Raw genomic sequence first — 20,769 nt, 5'->3', positions numbered from 1 at the left:
ACCTCCCATTGTTTTCTATGGGCACACACTGCATTTTAGGGCCTCCCAACATGGCGGCCCGAATGCACGCCTCTCCCCCACGAGCCCCTCTCCCATGCGCGATCCAGCCTTTATACATAGAGATCAGTGCTTCGGTCACTTCGCTTGTCACGGTTGCAAAGGGAAAAGGTGGTTGCGTTTTGTTGTGTTTCCTCGCCTGCCTTGATTAAAAAAAAAAAAAAGGATTAGGCGAGACTGACGCTGGAAAGTGGAAAAGCCGCAACCGCAGTACCCATCCATCCATCTACTGTCCCTACAGCAACAAAAGGCAAAAAAGCACCAGCCGGACGAAGTGAATGGTAAACGGATCATTCGCAAACGACACGGACGCATCACTTGTCTGCGGAGTTGGCATGGTCGATCTTGTGCGCGCACTTTCCATCAAGCGATGAGCGCACGTGTTGTACAACAACAACCAACGTCATTTATTAGAGAAAGTAACACGCACAAAAATGCCAAGACAGAAAAACACCAGTCCTACGAAGAACGTTTCTGGGACAACGGAGACGCTCTTTACAAATCCTGCGGACGCGGAAGGTGCGTTTTTGTTTGGTGGCTACTGGACTGTAGTGCCGGGTAAATTTAACAATGCACGATTCTTTCAGTGCCCGATTGCAGTGCTTCCGAGCAGTGCGACCTCGTAGAATTAGTACCAGTTGCAAGAAATGATCAGAGAAGTAAGTTTTCCTGCTACAAAATAGCATAATTGCAGTAAAGCTTGTGCATGAAATCCATTGTCGAAAAAGCCTGAGCTTGGGCAAGGAAACCGATCGAAAGGACGACACGACACCAGTCGCCCTATTTGTTCGTTCCCCTGCACAAGCTCAGGCTTTTTCTACATTGCACTCTCGAAACAGAACTTCACCGCACAGCACGCCCTGCGCCAACTATCGCCACGAATGATAGGGATATCGCTCCTGATACGAGGAGAGAGGAGGGCGTACGCCCCTTTTGTGTCAGTTATCATGTATCGAAATTGACACAAAAAGGCGTACGCCCCCCTCTCTCTCTTCGAATCAGAAGCGACAACCCTATCATTCATGGCAATGGTTGGCGCACAGCGTGCTATGCGGTGAAGTTCAGTTTTTAGAGTGTGAAAGCTTTCCTGCCTTTTTGTGTCAGCGGCTTCACACGCGTTTAATGTTTTAACTTGTTTCAGGAAATAAAAAACGTCGCTCAAATGTTCCACCAGGGGTGCATAACACGATTTCCCAGTTTGACTTCTGTATTCCTATCGTTCATCCTACGAAGGTGGTTAGCAAGGATAAAGTTCAAGTAGGGAGCCTATTTCGACTCGGAGGCATCACCTTTGCAGCTACCGTTAGTGGCAAGCTTGGATCTCTTATTAACGGTGAAAACATTTACATTGGTTACCTACAAGACAGGGAATCTTTGGAACTGCTCTGGTCCAATGGTACAGAGGTGAGAGGCCGTGATTCCAAGCCTATCCCGTTGACAAGTAACGCTCGTTGCTGTTTCCGTGCCTCTGCGAGTGAATGCTCGGGGGGGAAATACTAAGGGAAAATACTAAATACCGGAAACTTTCCCGCTAAGTTCTGTGGGCAGTCCGACAAAATTTAACCAAACGGGGCACTGTTACACAGCCAGCATGTTTGGGTCTTAGGGAGCTGTCTAACGTAACTGATCTAATAATACCCACGCGCATTCCAGAAAACAGTAATATCTCTAACTGCAACCTCTCGGGCAGCCTGTCGTTGTGTAAAGCAGGCAGAGACACGGAATTAACGTCACGTCCCTTGTCTACGGGGGGTGGGTGAAAAGACATAAAATACGAGTCCTTAAAAATTTCTCTCCCTCAAGGCAACACTGCTTCAAGTTTCGTGTTCAATCCCGCTTGAACTGCTGCAAATCCTCGCAAAGCCGTACACAGTTTATTTGTCTCTGAAGAACGTGGAAAATTTGTGCGTCGAAGTGGATGTAAAACTTCCGAGTACCAGACTCTACAAACCCCTGTCTGCGATCGACGTCGGACGGGCATCGGTGTCCGAGGACACAAGGAAAGTTGTCGAGTATTTCTTCCAACTGCCACACCCTGAGAGCAAGTATTGATTTTGGCTTCTGTATCGTATATGTGTCCATGTATCATTGCAAGGGGGTGGGGTGGGGTGGGGGCGTACGCCCGCTTGAAGCCGCAAAGCGTGTGGCATAAATGGTGCTAGTGAATTGCTCAAGCACAGCCCAGTTTTGGAATATGGAAAAAATGACTTTTGCATTAGTATTAGTACTTAGCGGAGATGAGTAGGACTATTTACACGTGTGTGGCGATCATTGTGTGATGGTTATCATTATGTGAGTATCACTCTTGGATGTTGCTGCTTAGAGGATGCTTAATTGTCGCTATCAGTTGTGCACGATCAATGCTTTGAAAGACTTCATAGCAGATAGTGCATTCCTGCGCAGTGTTGTCAACTTACCAACTATCAGAGCCGGTCTAAATACACGTACCGCACAGGAACATCGTGCAGTTTTACCTGAACCTTCCAAACAATATTACTCGCGTAAAGATTAAGTTTGTGATAATCGTCGGTATTGTCACGCACTGGTGATTCTGTATGTGTCTTCTCTTTTCCAATCACAAAGGAGGGGTGGTTATGGAGGGACCAAACTCTCAGACCGTGCACAGCAAATGATGATCTGGCAAAGTGTGAAGGAAACATTGAAAGGGAAAGCATTTTTCTACCACCAGTTCTTAATGTGGTATCCATGTCCATGGTGGTCTCTGTGTCAAGTTGCGTTGTAGGCCATGGCGCGGCCATTACCGTTATGTCCAGTATGTAGCGCTGAATAACCACCCGTGGAACCCCCTGCGAGACATCGTGGAACCCTGTTTGAGGAATGTCAGAGAAATTTCACAGAATTGACCATGGCTCGCAGGATCTGCAGTTTCCCTCAGAACCGTTTGTTGTTCGCATAATATTCAATAGCGAATTATTCCAATTGACTGGCAACATTTTGAACGTGCCGCGCCGAAAGGAAAAGTCAGCGACAGCGACGCAGGCTGACAGAGTTGAGTCTATGTTTCCTTTGCCCACTGAAAAGTTACGGAAGGCTGGGAAAGCACTCTGGACGACTCTGTGCGCGATCTTGGGAGAACGTGTCGCATTTTCTCGTTCGCTTTTCTCTTGCCCGCGGAATCCTGCGGGTTTGTAAAGCCAGCTTCGTGGAAAAGTAGATTTTCCGCCGCGGAAAGCTAGGGGCTTCAATTAACGATGAATGATTTAGCATTATTGCGATGAATCGAAGCATTATTATGCTGATTTTCTATAACACACCGCGCAACAGGGTGCTCGGAAGAACAGAGGTCGTCTCGCCACGACCGCGAGGTGCTCTACGAGCGGATACGTCGCAGGCAGCGGGCGGAGGAGATTCCCCTGGAACAGTTTGACGTGAAGCATCCACACCTGAAGCCAACGTTACGTCGGTACCAAGAAGAAGCCGTTCGGTGGATGATCCACAGGGAGCGACGGGATCTCGGGGAATATACGGAAAATTTCCTTTACACAAAACTGTCCGACTCGGAGGGCAAGTCTCTGTGGTACAGCACTCACTGCGGGTTGTAAGTTTCGGGAATATTTCCTCCCGTTAAGCCTTTCCCGTCTTGCTCGCTTTCGTAGCATTAAAGTGTCCTCGTTTTTGGCAGCTTTGCGACGGAGAAACTGGATTTTATGGCAGCCAATCAGAGAGGGGGTATCCTGGCAGACGAAATGGGCCTCGGAAAGACAGTGGAGTTGCTGGCGTGCATCTTGTTGAACCCCATGCCCGAGCAAAGTCTGACTACGGTATGTTTCGGCTGTGAACCCTCGTATGGAGCTTGTCCAAACTGCTTCCTAGCTTGTCCAAACTGCCAAGAATTAATCTTGGCCCGCACGCACGAAATCCGTGTGACCCATTGGGCTGATTACACGAAAGAGCTAGAACACCTGGCAAAAAGATGACAATTGATGTTCCGAGGCTAAAACACTTAGAAAGGACCAATACGTACAATGCCCTCAAGTGCCTTTTCAGTGACTTCCTTCTTTCATCACCTGGCAAAAGCCAACGCGCGAGAAAAGATTTCTAGGACTAGACCTGAGGCCCGAGTTAAAAGCATCTGCGATGGCCCCGGGGTCGGTCTTTTGGGGTGGCTTTTCTCTGCCCTCGTAAAAATTTCCGTAGGGGTGGCTTTATCAATATACTAGTGGGAGGGCCTTTGTCAAGCCTAGCTGGCTTTTTGCTCTTACTTTCACTGCTAGGGAAATTAAAACTGAAATTGAAATATATTAACTGTGTGTTGCAAGGTTGGAGGTCATTACCTCCTCATCACAAAGATTGGCTTTAACTAAATGAGGCTGTTGCGCGATATTTTTCTTAAGCAGATGATCATTTCTCTTGTACAGGAGCATTGCAGCGAAGACACAGGGAGTAAGAACTGCTCAGTTGGTGATGAAGAGGAAGCGTTGACGTTCAAGTGTTTTTGCGGGGAGCTTGGCATCTTTGATGACTTTGAAGACCTGGTACAGTGCTCAGAATGCCGAGTTTATCAACACTCTGCTTGCACTGGCTCCGCGGATGACGACTACCTGTGCCCTCAATGTTGGACGGACCCCAAACGGGTAGATAAAGATTTACTGCGTCTCCGGATCGGTGATGGGCAGTACGTGAAGTACTCGGTCTTAATACGTAAAGTACTCCTCTTGGGTACTTTTACTTTACGTAAAGTAATTCTGCAAATAATACTTTCGTACTTTCTACTTTACTCGAAGTGCACTTTGCTGTACTTTTGGTTGGAGTACTTCAAGTATCCTTCTGTGAGCCTTGCTTGGTCACTGCTATTTGGTCGTGCATATAGCGGTGTCTGTTTGCGGTTTCCCTGAGAGGTTGTATTTGAACGTGTGTATGTGCATATTAGTTTCTGTAAAGAGCTACAAGGTGTGGAATGAAAACAGAACGTTGTATTTGAAGGCCCATACTTAATACGTTCTTCAAGTGCATTTCTCGCCACTTTATAGTACTTTAGGCGAAAATGGGAAAAGTCTAGTGCTTGCAAGTGAATAAGATAAGTATTTAAAGAGATTGAGACACGTAAATTTATTTTACTAAACTTACTTAGACATTAGTATAAATATCTCTACCAAGTGTTCAATGTATAGCACCTGAGGAAGGACGGACTCCGTCCGAAAGCTTGTTCTTTAGTAAAATAAATTTAAATAATTCAATCTCTTTAAATACTTATCTTATAGTACTTTACTTAGATATTTAGCACCGGCAGGACTTTTTACCGTATTCAAAGTACAGTATATTTGCGGGTATTTAGTACTTCATTTGAGGTACTTTTCCTGGTACTCTGCCCATCACTGCTTCAGGTAGGCATCTTGTACCGCTTTCAACGGGCGTTTTATTTAGGAAACATTGAAGATCAAGGCGACCCTCATAATTTGTCCGGCCAGTATCAGTTTCCAGTGGCAAGAGGAAAGTGAGAAGCATTTGAGCTCGACGTCCGTCCTGGTTTATGAAGGAGTTCAGAAGCAGGGCTTCATCTCACCCGCGACTTTGGCAACGTACGACATTGTTCTTGTCACCTATGACGTCTTGGGAAGGGAAATCTATCTCGTTGACTTCCCATCGAGGAATGGTGAGCATAGCTTTACATTTGTTTTCACCAAGACGCATATAAGTTAGGGGTGACATCTTTATTTGTTGCTGCTGCTATGGGTGTATCCAAGTAGAGGGGTGCTCGTGGGTACTTATGGTACCCCTACAAACCAGGGATCAGAACCAAAACTGAACCCGAACCGAAAACCACTAAAAACCCACTGTTCCTTTTGGCAGTTGTAGGCTTCCTTGTACGCGATTTTTGTTGTCCAGCAACTCCGAGGTTTCATTTTGGGCTGTGAGAATAACAGCCAGTCCTGAGCAGGATGTAACAGGGTGCATACGATGAGAGTACAATATGCTACCGTAACGTTGCACCTGAAACGCAGATGCGTAACACGCAGTGTTGCTCTGAATCACTGCTGTGTCAGCAACAAGAACAACAACAAAAGCACATTTGTGTAATTTCAGGATCGTATGGATGTGCTTGCTTTTAAACCATGGCAATCTACTCAAAATTCACTTTCCTGAACCGGTTTGAACCAATATTTTGCACTGCCGCGGAACGGAACCCGAACCGAACCGCAAAAAACAACGGCTCCGATCCCTGCTACAAACTTTGTGGAGCACGCCTGCGAAGTGTCCACCGCATAGGACAGTATTCCTCGAATTACAGAATGAAGCTGAGAACTGTACTGCACACATTCGCGAAACCTAGTCGCTAAAACCACAAAGAATGCAGTAGGGATGCTTTTCACGAAGCATACTTCTGCACCTTAATGTGTTCTACACAGGGTCTTCTCTTTTCCCATCACAGGGTGGAGAAATGTGAATGGTGAGTGTGCCATCATGTCAGATTTGCTACGCTACGTCACATGCGCATGTGTCAGTGTGCATGTCACATGTGCCATGCGACATAGAAGGTGAAAGCATTCATCCCCCACGTTCTCTCTAGTCATACGGGACGTGCCGGGTCAAGTTTTCTCATCACAGCCGTACATAGAGTGATGTTTTGTACAGTGTTAGGTTTGACCAGACATTGGAGGTGACACAAGGCGTAAAATGTAAGAGGTTTAACGATCGAATGACCAAGCAGCATGATGAAGATGACGACGTGTCTGCAGCTAGCAGCCAGCATGTGCCAGTCGCTGATGCTGATGGAGATGGGCCTCGAGCACAACAACGGTTGCCGCGTGTTCCGTGACACTGGACGCAGGACGTTGTGGGAGAATGCAGTTTGAAAAACCCTAATCTGATAGACAACAATATTGGCTACACAGACTGCAGCATTGTCATTGTGAAGGCAAAAGTATTGAGATAGTCGCGTCAGACACCAGTAGTGCCGCCATCTGGTGGCGCTCTCAGCATAATGTACTCAAGTGGTATTTGATGCCCTATTTATTGCATTCAGTAAATACTAAGGTTACAATATTGTCTGTACTTTTGATTGTGGTACAGACAATTGAAAGGGTAAAAAAAAAACTACTTATGTTCATTCCTGTTTGCATAAATCATGTAGATTTGCTACTAACAGCCATAATGTGCCCGAGAAAATATTAAATGGACGACGGAATTTGTGGTGGTGGCTAGTTATTCGTTAAAAGTTGAAGATTTAAGCTTCCGTTCAGATTTCCATTTGGTGGGCATGCCATCAGATTCTGCTGAACATGATTCGGGTATTCAGGCTGGTCCCACTTGTGGTACAGAGCGTCGTCTTTGGCAGCATTCGGACAAAGCCCGTGACAGAATTCTGTCGCACATTTTCCGTTTGTCCATCTTTCGCAAAAATATTATTTAATTGTGCAGACGACGCTCGATCTATGAGGAGGCCCCAAAAGTTTCTGCACGCACCGAGTCCCCTGCCAGCCGTCACATGGTGGCGCATCTGCTTGGATGAGGCGCAGATGGTCGAGAGCACTACTACCAAGTGCTCCCAGATGGCTCTCAAGCTGGATGCCGTCAATCGTTGGTGCGTTACTGGCACTCCGATCCAGAAGGGACTGAAAGGTAGGATATATGCACGGATTCTGGCTAGAACGTACTGCGCCCACTTAGAGGCTCGTGTTTTAGTATTATTACGACGGGTGATACCGGTGACTCCCCCCAGAAATCCGACCTGCATCGCTGTACCTTCGGGTAAGACCAGAAAACCACAAGAATCCAACTAATCCAAAGTGCTCACTGTAGCCAGGTGGACACCAAATACTTGGTGCCTGCCACATGGCATGTTCCTCTTTCACGTTTTTTTTTTCTTTCATTAAAAAATTTCACGACATCTTCAGCTTTTACTCAGCATTATAGCCTATTTGTATTCACCCCTCCCACGAATCCAAAATTCAAATCCCCCCCCTCCCCCACCTCAAATCCAAGGACGCATGAGTCTATAGTAGCAAAAGCTAGTACTTGGGGGAACTGAGTTACAAGGAACTTCTTGTAGCTGTGACTAGTTACTCTTTGCAATAACTAGATACAATCGCTGACGGATTATTTGGACCCCGATTTTTTGGACACGCTCGATTATTCGGCCTCGTTCGAGGAATATGGCCGCGGGTCCCGTAGAGTCGATGTATAAGGACATCCAAAATTTCGGACGCCGTACAACCCCGTTGCTCGATATTTCAAACTCTGTTTGCCCAACCAGCGAATTTCTCTCTTGGAGTGACGGAAAAATATTGGTATCGTTCGAAATTCGTATCATAAGAAATCGACCAACTAAAATACTGAGGCAAAAAAATAGGCAATGGTTGTTTATTTTTCATTCCTCTGAGTAGAAGGGGTCTGGGGTAACGCTTTTGCGTTTTAGTTTTTGGCCAACGGCTTGATTCGAAAAGGCCCAGCACATGCTGTCCGCCCGCGAGTCGCGCGACAGCACTCTAAAGCGAGCTTCACCTAAAGCACGCGTGCGTTAGGTGAAACCGACTTGCGGACTTGATGACTGCGGTGTCTCTGCCAGTGTACAGTTACAAAATGTTGCTTCGGGAAATAGAAGCTGATGTTTTCAGGCAGAGCTGGAAGCGCGTTAGGAAAGCATCGACAAATTTTTCCAGCCTACCAGTGCTTAAACGTATTTTCGGTTTTTCAGACTGCCCGATTATTCGGATTCTTGCACTATCCCCCGCTGAGTCTGAAAAATCGGACGGCGACTGGACTATGATTCTACAGAGCTAACTTGTAACTGTAACGACATAGGTAAAGCTCTTTGTTAACTGTAAAGTGTAACTATCTGTGGTAGGTTACTTTGATGCAGTAATTGCAGCTGTAACTAACTGTAAACTGTAACCTAGGTACATTTTTTACCCATGACTGGCTAAAGCAGACCAGTAAGGGAACATGCAGAGGCGGTCATTTATTGACTGACCTCCAACAGAGACTGTTTAATGTCTTACGAGGCTGTATGCACACTTGATCGCAGATCTTTACGGTCTGTTGCTGTTTCTTGGTGAGGAGCCGTACAATGTACAACTTTGGTGGAGTGAGTTGCTTCTCGGTCCGTACTGCAGTGGAACAACAGAGCCATTGGTGTCTGTTCTGTCCAAGTGCTTTCGAAGGATCATGAAGAAGGACGTATTAGACCAGGTATGGTTAGGATTCCTCTTGGTTCTAGTGATGTCACAAACCTCCCACAAAAGACAGTAAGCCTCGCTGTTTCAAAGGGACCACGACCATTCCTGTTGGCTAGACAGCCTCCAAAAAGGCGTGGACGGCTGCCCATTATTTTCTTGAACTGGTTCGGTGGGTTACGTTCACGGGATATGTGATGGGGTTGGGTTCAACGTCGCGAACGACGTTGGTAGAGTTGCAGCTGAAGAAACGAATGGAAGTGCGTACATAACATATTATTTGCTGCACTGAGATCTTTGGACAGTTGCCCGTAAAAACATAATATGAATGTGCACCCAGGGTGAATTCACACAATGCAACTTTTAGTGCAACTTCTTTCCAGCAACGGCTGCACACAATTGAAGACTGCGGAGGGCAGCCAAGCATGCCACTAAAGTTATGTCGTGTGAATCAACCCTTAGATTTCCGGTAAGGCATGACCGTGAATGTGCGGCAAGGCCTAGAAAGTCGCGACTCATCTCCAATCGAGTGCATCAAGCCCTCGTTCAGAGCAACTCCCTTTAACTTCAACTCCACTTTATTCGAACAAATCCCCTTTGAGTTCAAATTAACGGAATTGCGCCGTATTATGGACACGTGGTGTCTGCTTCTGGGAAGGAGATAAACACGCATACGCAATAAGACTGAAGCTTTGTGAACCGTTTTGAGTTTTTTTCCGAATTAAAAGTTTGAACTTCGCAAACTTTTTCAACCGTGAACAAGTTTGCGACATCTTCTGTATGAGTCGTCGTCCCATGTAGATAGGAGTTCCACCTCAGGAGAGCTTCTACCACCCGCTGAGTTTTTCGGCGATCGAAGAAGTCTTCTACAAACGCCAGGCTCAGGCCTGCTCCGCGGCATTGGCGAGGGAGATCCACAAGTACCACAACGTTGACACGAAGATGGGGCAGCTGGATCCTCACTCAGTTACACTCGTAAGGCTCGCTTTTTATCACCCTCCAACACGAATTTTGACTTCGTGACATGTTTTCGCGGCAGCTCATCAAGCCCCTGACATCACTTAGACAAGCGTGCTGCCACCCACAGGCTGTCAGAGGAAAGTTCCTGCCACTAAGAACAGAGTGAGTGCTTTCTGTGAAAAAAAAAAAAGAGTAATAATTGGCAACATTGGCAATGCACGCGCCGCTCGCTCTGTCAGCATCCCGTGTGTTTCGGGTGGTCATCCGCGGGCATTTTTTCATCGCATGTACGAGGTTGTCTACTTGACGTTTTGACGTTGGGTAAGCGTACCATGCGTTTCGCCCTCACGACTGCGGTGTCACCTCCCTACGTCCGTGATCCCTTCCCGCCGTAGTACCGCGCAGCACGACAAAAGGACCTACGGTTCCGGGAGAAATCCGTTTTCTCCCGAATCACTAAATGTGCGATTCGGGAGGGTAAATTAGGGGAAGAATTGGGTAAAACCCGAAAACCTCAGAGCCTAGTTATGATGTGCGGGTCTGCGTGTAATTGTAACAAAAATAGCTTAAGAGCTTTTAATGAAGAATGTGTACAATATCCATTATTATTAGACACCTTAGGCATGCTTCGCATTTTTAGCGTAAACATATATAATATTTAGGGTTATATGTAAGAGTTGAGCCCATTTATAACAATCTTTAATGTAATGATAGCTCCAGTATTACGATCAGATTGTGAGTTTCTTTCAAATCATCCATTGAATCATACGTAAAGAAGACTCAGAATGTGATGATTGTTGCAAAAGTTGCTTGCCTATAGTGATCAGAATTCTACAGGCAGTCTGTAGTACAATAAAAAATTGAGAAGCAAGAGCCCATTTTTTATTGAAAACTAAGCAATCGGGTAACTAAGCAACCCTTTAAAGATTTTGCATCTGCGTACCAGTGCAAAACTGTTGAACCGAACAGTTTTTTGAGTCCAGCGCAAATTCTTGTCTTTCCTTTTTGTTATTGTCTTTTGGTATATTATCGCTTATATTTCTTTGTCACTATATTACGCGTGAGGTTGACGAAAATAAATGGTCCCGATGGAGGATGATGAAGTGCGATCATTCGGACTGGATCAAAACAGACGGTTGGTCGTGTCTGACTTCCTTGCTTGCCCTGGGACAACGCTAGCCCAGAGTTTCGTCCTTAAGACCCCAACAAAGGCTATGGGCCCATTGGGCTCATGGGCTCATTGCGAAGTACGGTGCCTTACAAAATGTGAATTGGCAGACAATTGAGCGTCCAATAAAATGTTGGCTTCAATAGACGTGCATATTCAGTGACATTCTACTTCATCGATATACCCCTACTGGCGATTTCACCACAGTTCGGATTTTACATTCCCATCAGTATCGTTATAGACGAGCTCGACAGTAATAGGCAGTGATATCGAGCGGTCACGTACAAAAAGTATGACTTATCGATTTGTGGAAATTGTGATAAAAGTTACGATTGAAACATGTTTGCAATGATGATAATGTATTTGTATTTGCCCTCCCCTAATAATCTTTTAAACTGCTCCAGCTCCCTCACAATAGAGGAACTGTTGACTTGCTTGATCAAAAAGACTACCACAGAATGTGAAGAGGCACATAGACTCATGGTCGCCGCTATGAACGGTGAGCTTATCGACCATTTGTGACTCGCTTTGCGCGAGTTTACATTCCCGATATTTAAATCGCAGGCTTGGCAGGAGTGCACATAATTAAAGATGAACTACAGGAAGCTGCGGAAATGTACCGTCAGGTCTTGTGGTCAGCCAAAGATCACAGCAAAGACATCAAGACGGACAAACTTCAGCAGCTGCACGCTGTGCACAACCTGGCTCAGTTGCTCGAATCCTGTAATGATGGTGCACAAAGTGTAAACGGATTGAGCAGTTCGACGTGTGATATTGAGTGTGTCTCCGTTCTGGACGAACCTGGTACCTGCAGAGCACCGGCTGGTTTAAGTTCCGAAAGTGGTTGTGGTGACTCAAACGATAGTTCCGACAGTGACACGTGTTCGGATACGGAAATTGAAGAAGAATTTTTGTGCGACACAACGCAGCCTCCTTCAGCGAAAGACGTGCAACGCCCTCGTAATGAGGGGCATGTTTCTCGTGGGTTGTCTTTGAATGCTGAATCACGCGCGGCATTTGACTCAGCTTCTGAGGCTGAGTCACTAGCAAATGTATCATCTAAGATTGAGTCACAATCATCAGCAACAAATAGTTCATCCTGTTGGGCCGAGTCTGGCTCGGTGGTAAGTGGTGGCTCACCCTTAAAGAATGAACGGCATTCATCGGTGAGAGACGAATCACATTCATCAACGTTACATGCGGGACACTCGAAGAGCGAATCTCGGAACAAGGTGTACATTGCGCGTGCCCCAGGCGACGACAGATTACGCCGGGAAGCAGGGAAACTCAGGAAGTACTACTTGGATAAGTACGGATCGAAGATAAAACCCTGCCGACGCCAAATGAAGGAAGCCTTTAGGACCGTGAAAGAAAATATGCGCGCATTCTTACTTCCAAAGAGCGAACCATGGTGGGTCGTCCTCCTCGACGGTTGCATCCAAAGGGACAGGGACGAGTGGTTAGTAGACAGAGTGAAGGCTGACCTCGAGAATAAGAAATGTGTCGTCTACGTGTTGAAGGATAGGTGAGTAGTCGAGGCTGCACTGGGTCTGTCTTAAAGGTACTATATAAAGCAGTAGAGCTCCAATCTCAGGAAATTCATCTATTCAATATCCTGAGCGTTCAGTACTCTTGTGTCACAATTTTTGTCCCAATTGCGTTCGTAGTTTTTTTAGAAACTAAAATTGAAATTTATGAGCAACACTGTGTCAAAGTTGCCTCCAACTGCGCATTGCCAACGCCACCTAGATACGGAAGGCCTTCGCCGTGTGGACATATAAATTCGGAAATCGTCCACTACAGCGATTTGCCTTTCTGAGAATTCTGGAACTCTCAAATGATTGCAGCTAACTTGGAACCTACAGTCCCGAATATTTAGACAAAAAGTGCAACATGCTTTCCAAAAAATCAGTATTGAAAAAGATATGGGACCGTTTTGCACTTTCTTTTCAAGTTTTCCCATTTAGTATGCAGCGACGTTCAATCACTGCTGGTAGATGACATTGGTTTGTCTCCATGGCGACGACTGCTGAAAGCACGATCCTGATTGGCTGACTCTTAGTTACGTCATGTCAACGAGTAAGGCAGGCTTTCTCTATCTAGGTGGTGTTGGCATTGCTTGTCAAACTACGTCGCACGCGCACAACACTGTGTCTAAAACAAAAGAAGTATGCTACGTGTCGGCTACATAGTCGCAATGAGCAACAAGCCATTCGGGAGCATAGACCACTGTTGCTTAACAAACTGGCGATTATTTCCCACCAGATGTCGCCCTGAGCAGTTTTACCGCAATTTTACTAGCAGATTAAAAGAATTTAGCATTCCCTGTCGCACGTACAACTTGTTGGGCCGGGTTTACGAGCAACGAGCTGGAAAACATAACCTGTCTGTCTGCTGCCGCTTTACAGTGTCTTTAAACATCTGATTCTTCCATCTAATGAAATGCGAGATCAACTTCCTCCTTTCTCTTCTCCCACGTAACATCCTGAGTGGACACAACATTCGTTTGTTGGTGGTCGCATTGGAAACTGGGAGGTTTCAATCCAAAAACTGGCTGCGCTTTCTAAGGTTTACTCTGGATTTCCAGACAGCACTCTCTCCATCTGTACAGTGCCTTTTACCATTCTTACTTCGCAGTACTGATAGAATTTTATTTAAAAAAGTATCATACCGATGTAGGCAGTCAATGATCAATGGAATTACGTGATCGTACGATCGTACGTGATCAATACGTCACGTCTAGTTACGAGAAATAAGTACCTGCGCGGATCAGTTTTTTTGCAACCCGATCCGCACAGTCACTGTAATTGCCTCGTAGAAACGCAAGCATAGCAAGTACACTGGTGTACGTTGCTTTTACAGAAACTTATTTTTGCGCCGCTTTCATTTATTACCTAGTTGTCAAAACAGGATATTACAAACATTTCAAAAGCAGGGACACTCTCTCTAGTCGTTTCATTCATTCATTTAATTTGTGTACCTGAAATGACTAAATTAAGGCAAAACTCTCGTTAACACTTCTCATTAACACTCACTTTTGCTGTGCGGAAAGCGGACACCAATATTGCAGGGTCGAGTTGATACTGGTGAACAGAATTTAAAAAAAAAGAAAAAAAAAGTGACTGGTTCGATGCTTTCTCATTGTTCATCCCTGTCCCATCGGCTACGAATTCATCGTGTGGACGTCTGCAACCGATCCACATCCACTTGAGTGGTGTCCACATTCAATCTGTATTGACTACATATTGTGTTTTGCGGATATCTACCTACATCTGCGGCTAGCGCTTCAAAAAATGCTGCGTCTTTAGTTCACAGGGCGTGGATTTGACAGCTTGATTATGTTGATGTTTGTGACAACAATTCTTTTCCCTTCAGATTCACAAATGCACACGGCTTACAGTATGTACTTCAAAGTGAGCTGACCAAGCTGCACGATACACGCACGCTTCTTCAAAAGGACGTTCGCGGCCTCTCGGCCCGGCCGTCTGCTCAGGATGTCGCTTCAGCTGTTGATTGCCACTTGAGGCCTAGGAAAAAGAGCAGAGAGAAGTGAGTATGTTGTCCCCTGTAGTACGTGTACTGACCAGTAGAGGACTCACAGAAATCAATGATATATTGTATCTGCAGATGAGTGAAACAACTAGTCCGAAATAATTGCTCGTAACAATTACAATTGAAGAATTGAATGCATCGCGATCATGCGCTTTCAGCCAAAGTTTTTGCTGATGTTGTACCGCAGCGCCTCGTCCTTCTCCTTATTGGCTGGATGTTTGTTACCGAAACTCCTCGCTGGTTAAAATTATTTTGCGTTCCTTCACTTTCAATATTTCCCACATTTGGACGGAATCCTTCCTCCTTGTTTTGCACCTGATGAGGATGTACCCGGGTATGTACCAAGATGCGTACATTCAGGTGGTGTATCATTTCAGGTGCGTATACTGCAGATGTCACGAGAAATTCAACGTGTACGAAAGTCGTCTGTTCTGCTTCGACGAGGAAACGGGGCACGAGGAGGCGCAGGACAAGGACGTTGCCCTGTTGCTCAAAACGCGTCGCGGAAACTGGGGAGACAGTGAACTGGAGAAGATCATTCGGTGCCTCTGTCGTCACGTCAACATCATCGGTAAAGCGGCGTAATTCCTTCTCGTGTCCGTACTTGACCCGCATGAGTGACATTGCCCAATGTGTTTTCAGGGGCTCGCCTACTACAGTGTGGGCCACTTGTAGCAGCTAGTAACACACCTAGCAGCGGTCTGCATGCAGTTGTCTGTACAGTGCAATCCTTTTAGTACCAACTCAAAGGAGATTTGTTAGGATAAAGCGGAGTTGGAACTAGAGGGAGTTGCTTCGAATGAGGGTCTGACGTGCTGGGAAGCCATACTCGCCGCATCAAAGACGCGTTGTGGCTCGCTAAGCCTTGCCGCACGTGCACTGCCACCAGATTAACAACAGTCGCGTGACCTTTTTTCGAGCGCTAGGCGGCGTTGCCATATTTTGACCACCCATATTCGCCGTGAGTAATAAATAAACGTGTCTCGAACACACACACGCCATCGGCATGCCTGGTGGTGCACGGCTACGCACTGCTGGACCGGAACGTAGACGGGTGCGACCGCCCAATTTCGTTCGAATAAATCATTGCACATGTTCATGCATTTGCCACGATGCATTTGCAGGTGAAAAAGCTGTCAGCTCCGATGCCAGCCTTCACGCAAAATTGTTTTCCACGCTGAAGAACGAGTTCCGGGTTCGTAAACTCTCTCGCAATATTTAAGCGTTCATTTATTCTGCGCCGTCTGCATTATCTTGCTCTCCATACCTGCCTCACAAACAATCTGGGCTTTTTGCGTCGCAGGCAATGCGTGCCTATTACATGCAAGTCCGTGACTTCGTTGCCGCGCTGGACGAACTCGAAATGGCCACTGTGCGGTTGGAAGTTCAACTTCCGGAGCCGTCGTCCAGGGCGAGGAGGGGCAAAGAAGATGAGAAACCCATGAATGTCTTGCGGCCGTGGGAGGTGAATACCTGACGTGTTTATTTGGTGGTTAAAGATGTTAATAAGACCTTAACTTGGAGCATAACCTTGACAGGTGGAAGATCAAAGATGTAAGCTGCTGGCAGAGCGACAGTTTCACGGGACGGACCTGAAAAGGAAACTCGGACAACTGTTTTACCTGCGTAATCTGGAAAAAGTGAGTCCCTCTTCCGTATTACCCCTAGGTTCTCGTAGATTGGCATAATTATGGTGGTAGTAGCCCCGTATGTAGCAGTTGCGCACGTAGGACAAAGGACATGCTGGTAGCTGTCCTTAAAGGGACTGTTCCATCCGTCCTGATCGGTTCCGGAACTGTAGCTCCGTTTCACTGGTCCATGACCGACACTAATCGCCGAAATCCAACGTGAATTAGTGGAGTAGTTCCTGCCCAATTTGGCGAGAGCAGACGACGGATGCTGAGAGTACGCAGGAATCCTCTCTCTGGAAATCGGAGAAAACTTTGCACGGACAAGCCTTATCAGTGAGCGCCCTTTGGCAACCGGTGGGCGGGCATCTGCAGGTCGTGGAGAGTCTGCCATCGTGTCATGGAATGTCACTTCTGGGCTAGCGTCGAACGTGTTCGTACAGCCAGGAATGTAACACCGTGTTCCACGTGACATGATCGCGCCAGAGCTCACGCTGGTAAGCAAAAGTCGACGTATTTACCGAGGACTTTTCACTTACCGTCTGTTCACACGAGCGACATCCTCACGGAATATTCTAGTGGAAGAAAAAGTGAAAACACTGCTCACAGAGCCCAAGTTCCGTACCGTGTTATGTTGAGCATTCACACGGTGCGGAATATTGGGAGTGGCGTACTATGCATTTAGCAGACGACACTTAGCAGATGACACCGTCGGCATGTTTTCCTGTCGTCTGCTACGGAATATGTTGTGGCTGTGTAGCAGGATATTCCCCACGGTTAGCAGTGTACATGAAGACACGACGTTGAGCGCTCGCGCAATGATTGCAGACAAGTTCCTGAGACGTGTGCCTCGCCTACGTCTTCATGTTGCAGTCATTGCTGGGGCTCAGTTGTTTATTTAATATGTAAGCTGTTTTCGGAAGAGGAACTTTGCCGAGTAGACTGTGAAGCGGTGTCAAACATTACCGTGTCAGTCTCAAACGCGAGTTTCCGGATGCAATAGTCCCTTTAAACGAAAATTATTTCGCGCGAGAGTTTGTTCCAGAAGAACCCCTCTTTTGCACGCCCTGCTGTCAATATCAGACCCGGTAATGGTATATTCCCAACTTGCTGCGAGACAGGTTCATACCGACGCAAATAACAGTGACAAAAGTAGTTGACTAGTTGTCCAGTAAAATTTAAGCTATTTGTTCCAAAAAATAGCGTAACAATGCTGGAGATACGCAACTAGATATGGTTCCGTGTAGGGCAGCAGCATGAGCGATGGGTCAAGCAACGCAGAGCTCTGCCCAGTGTGCCACAGCGCCCTCGGGGAGAAGTGGAGCGTATTACAGTGCGGCCACGCATTCTGCATCAGCTGCATCCAGATGATGCTGTCCTCTCCGCGGCTGTCCCACGGAGGAAACGTCTCCTGCGCCGTCTGCCGAAGCGCTTGCGCCCATAACGAGGTCTTCTACGTCGACATGCGTTCCAAGGAGAATCCGGACCCTGACATACAAGTCAAGGTCAGTGTTCCATCACCAGTTTCATAAATCCGACGTGTCCCTTCTCAGGCTGGTGTGACACGAATAATATTTTTTTAGGGCTGCGCGATTAGTAAATATGTCGAATACGAATATTGGAAATATTTGACTCGGAATATTGAATCGAATAATGACTTCAAGCAGCCCTGTTTACTGCAACGTGCACATACAACCACATTTTGTTAATCACAGAAGTGGAGGCATCAGCCATGAAAGGACGAGGAAAAGGTTGCCACTCCCACAAGACAATTGACTCTGCTACAGAGTGAGGTGTACCACACTTGTGGGGTTGTGGGGTATCTTTTGCGTCAAAGCTGCTCAATTCTCAGATGACAAATTGACATTGCATTTGCTTTATGACAAATGTGTTAGCTAGCACGCCTCCCACGACGGGAGGCGTTCACGAATACCGCCTTGGAGAAACTCGCTCGAAATACTGGGGTGTATAGTTCAATATGGTCACGCAGCACAGATGTGGTAATTTATTGGCGTTTGGAGAATTCGACAGCGACGAGCATTGCCACCGGCGATTGTTCCCAAGAGCGGATCCGGATAACGCTCATCCTGCGGGACCGGCAAGAAGCCGTCGAGAAATCATCTGCGGACACGCTCGATGATGTTTGGCGCTGACGTCACGAGCACGGGAAGCTCGAATATCCGCAAATATCTCGAATATGTTCGATTTATTCGAAAGCCACAAATATGAAATTGTCGAGTCGAAGAGCGAGACGGAGCGACCGATTCTAACGCGGGATTAGAAAAAGCTGAGGTTGCTGGTTTAACGCAGGTTTGCTACCGGGTTGAATAGATTACATTAATAGGACACGAATTATGTCGGCCTCTGTCTGTCGGTGATTGAGAAAATAAAGGGTGGTTGTACATCGTGTCGATCAGCCGATATTAATGAGACTAATTTCTTTTTGTCGCCTTCCTCGCTTCACGTACGTTACGTCAGTAGCCTTAGTTGCCTTCTACTCGTATAGCTAATTAGTAGTTTCCGAATTATAATTAATTTTGCTTACGATGTGATTTAGCGATCCAGGTTGTAACTCTTCCCATCTGACTGGACTTTTCTGCAGGGAAATTACTCTACGAAAGTGGAGGCCGTCGTACGCACCATTCTCAAGATAAGACGAGACGACCCTTCTGCAAAGTCCATAGTCTTCTCTAAGGTGAGACGGCGAGACTTTCTGCCTCGAGGTTAATAAAATGTTAAGCCAAAGTCGATAAAATGTTCTCTAATCGCCAAATTGATCGTATTTGTTTACGTTATCTAATCCCTTGCCCCTGCATTCCACCCCGCAGTACTAACCTTTTCTTTTTCACCAGTGGTTGGCTGTAATAGAAATCCTGAAGAAGGCCTTCGGGGACAATGACATTGAATTCACTACCTTCGTCCACAGAAGCACAGCCAAGGTTAGTTTCGTAGGACTTCATAAAATTTTACCAGGGCCACTGTGAACGGTCCCTTGCTGCAATCTAAACACTGTAACAACCTGTTGCACACTGGCACGTGCGAGTAAGTATTTTAAAACCGACACGTAACCGAAGCGCACACGAAATGAATAGATACATAGCTAAAGCTGATATGAGGGGCATAGTTATAAAACTTAATCAAATATGAAGCAAAGAGATGATTAACTGAACCGGATACAAATGCAGCCAGGGGCAGATCCAGACCCTCACTTTTAGTAATGGGGGGTGATAATTAAATAATGAAATTAACCAAAGTCTTGACTAGTGGAGGTCCATCCTGTTTTTCGAACCATCTAATCGTCGTTGATCCGCAGAACAACCTGGCTCTGTTTCGGCACGAGCCCGACATTTCCGTGCTGTTGATGCCACTCAGCTTTGGTGCCAAGGGTCTCAACATCACGGAGGCGACCAACGTGCTACTCGTGGAACCTATCCTCAACCTGGGTGAAGAACTGCAGGCCATTGGAAGGGTTCACAGGATAGGCCAGACGCGGTATAGTCTTCTCTCTTGTTGTTGTTGTTGTTCGTGTTGTTGATGTGTTGATCCTTGTTTAGGAAAACCTACGTGCACCGGTTCATGGTGCGCGGCACCATTGAAGAACGCATCGTAGAATACATGAAGACTTCCCCCGTGTGTGTGGACGGTGTTAAGGAGCAGGATGCCATGACAATAGGAGATTTGCAGAAGTTATTTGATTAAGTCAACGAGCCAATGACTAGCAAATTGGAATGGTCGAGCGAGCTGCTGTACGGTAGAAAGAGGTAACGTTTCCTTAAGTTTGCGGACAACGAAGACCTTCAAGGAAGACGAAAAGTTGTCCTCTTTGTCTTATGTGTCCCTCAAACTCAAGGAAATGTGACCTCTTTCAATGACGAAGGTTTTAGTGCTTCACTTTTTAATGTTCATTGCTGAAAGTCATCAAATCATCCTTTTTATATAACTAATTCAAGTTGTATAGAACTTTTTATACTATTAAAAGTCATTAATTCTACGTTTGTACTTGTGTGATTGCAACACTGACGTAACAGTAGTGCTGTGCAGCGTATCATAGTGTTGTGGTCACTTTGAAACCGATGGTGCGAAAAGAAATTTCTGCAACGGGCCCCAGTGCATCGTGAACGTGAAAGGTGCAATTTACATAATTTTTCTCTCTTATTCCTGCATCACTGCAGCATCTCAAACATATTGTAATGAAATTACAGGAAACACAGCATAGCTGTACAAAAGTTCTAGTCAGCTGCGACGTCATGGAGGATTTTTTCGACGCAAT

At 46.2% G+C, this 20,769-nt stretch overlaps 1 protein-coding gene across 2 annotated transcripts; it reads left to right on the top strand.

Moving 5' to 3' along the window:
• Window positions 1–135: 135 nt before the first annotated feature.
• LOC135387806 (E3 ubiquitin-protein ligase SHPRH-like) lies at window positions 136–20,490 on the top strand. Of its 2 annotated transcripts, XM_064616946.1 has the most exons (24): window positions 136–576; window positions 645–716; window positions 1,199–1,461; window positions 1,861–2,098; window positions 3,343–3,616; window positions 3,701–3,839; window positions 4,437–4,652; window positions 5,443–5,671; window positions 7,438–7,638; window positions 9,044–9,207; window positions 9,993–10,166; window positions 10,231–10,313; window positions 11,724–11,818; window positions 11,884–12,844; window positions 14,695–14,868; window positions 15,249–15,442; window positions 15,996–16,066; window positions 16,175–16,336; window positions 16,410–16,511; window positions 17,747–18,004; window positions 19,102–19,194; window positions 19,352–19,438; window positions 19,813–19,991; window positions 20,054–20,490. In XM_064616946.1, exons 1-24 carry the CDS (start codon window positions 492–494, stop codon window positions 20,196–20,198), a joined length of 4,659 nt encoding a protein of 1,552 aa, XP_064473016.1. In that variant the 5' UTR covers window positions 136–491; the 3' UTR covers window positions 20,199–20,490. The 2 variants fall into 2 exon arrangements, with proteins under 2 accessions (XP_064473016.1, XP_064473017.1); XM_064616947.1 differs by lacking the exons at window positions 17,747–18,004; window positions 19,102–19,194; window positions 19,352–19,438; window positions 19,813–19,991; window positions 20,054–20,490 and adding an exon at window positions 16,785–17,281.
• The last annotated feature ends 279 nt before the right edge of the window (window positions 20,491–20,769 follow it).

The sequence above is a fragment of the Ornithodoros turicata genome, chromosome 3, assembly GCF_037126465.1.
Source record: "Ornithodoros turicata isolate Travis chromosome 3, ASM3712646v1, whole genome shotgun sequence".
NCBI lineage: Eukaryota > Metazoa > Arthropoda > Arachnida > Ixodida > Argasidae > Ornithodoros > Ornithodoros turicata.
This window is presented reverse-complemented; position numbering and strand designations above follow the sequence as displayed.

Bases quoted from the DNA above. Each gene is read 5' to 3' on its own strand.
- LOC135387806 (XM_064616946.1), top strand. From the start codon at position 492: ATGCCAAGACAGAAAAACACCAGTCCTACGAAGAACGTTTCTGGGACA. The intron at 1,462-1,860 runs GTGAGAGGCCGT...CTCTCCCTCAAG, and splicing joins TCTGGTCCAATGGTACAGAG to GCAACACTGCTTCAAGTTTC. The intron at 11,819-11,883 runs GTGAGCTTATCG...TTTAAATCGCAG, and splicing joins CATGGTCGCCGCTATGAACG to GCTTGGCAGGAGTGCACATA.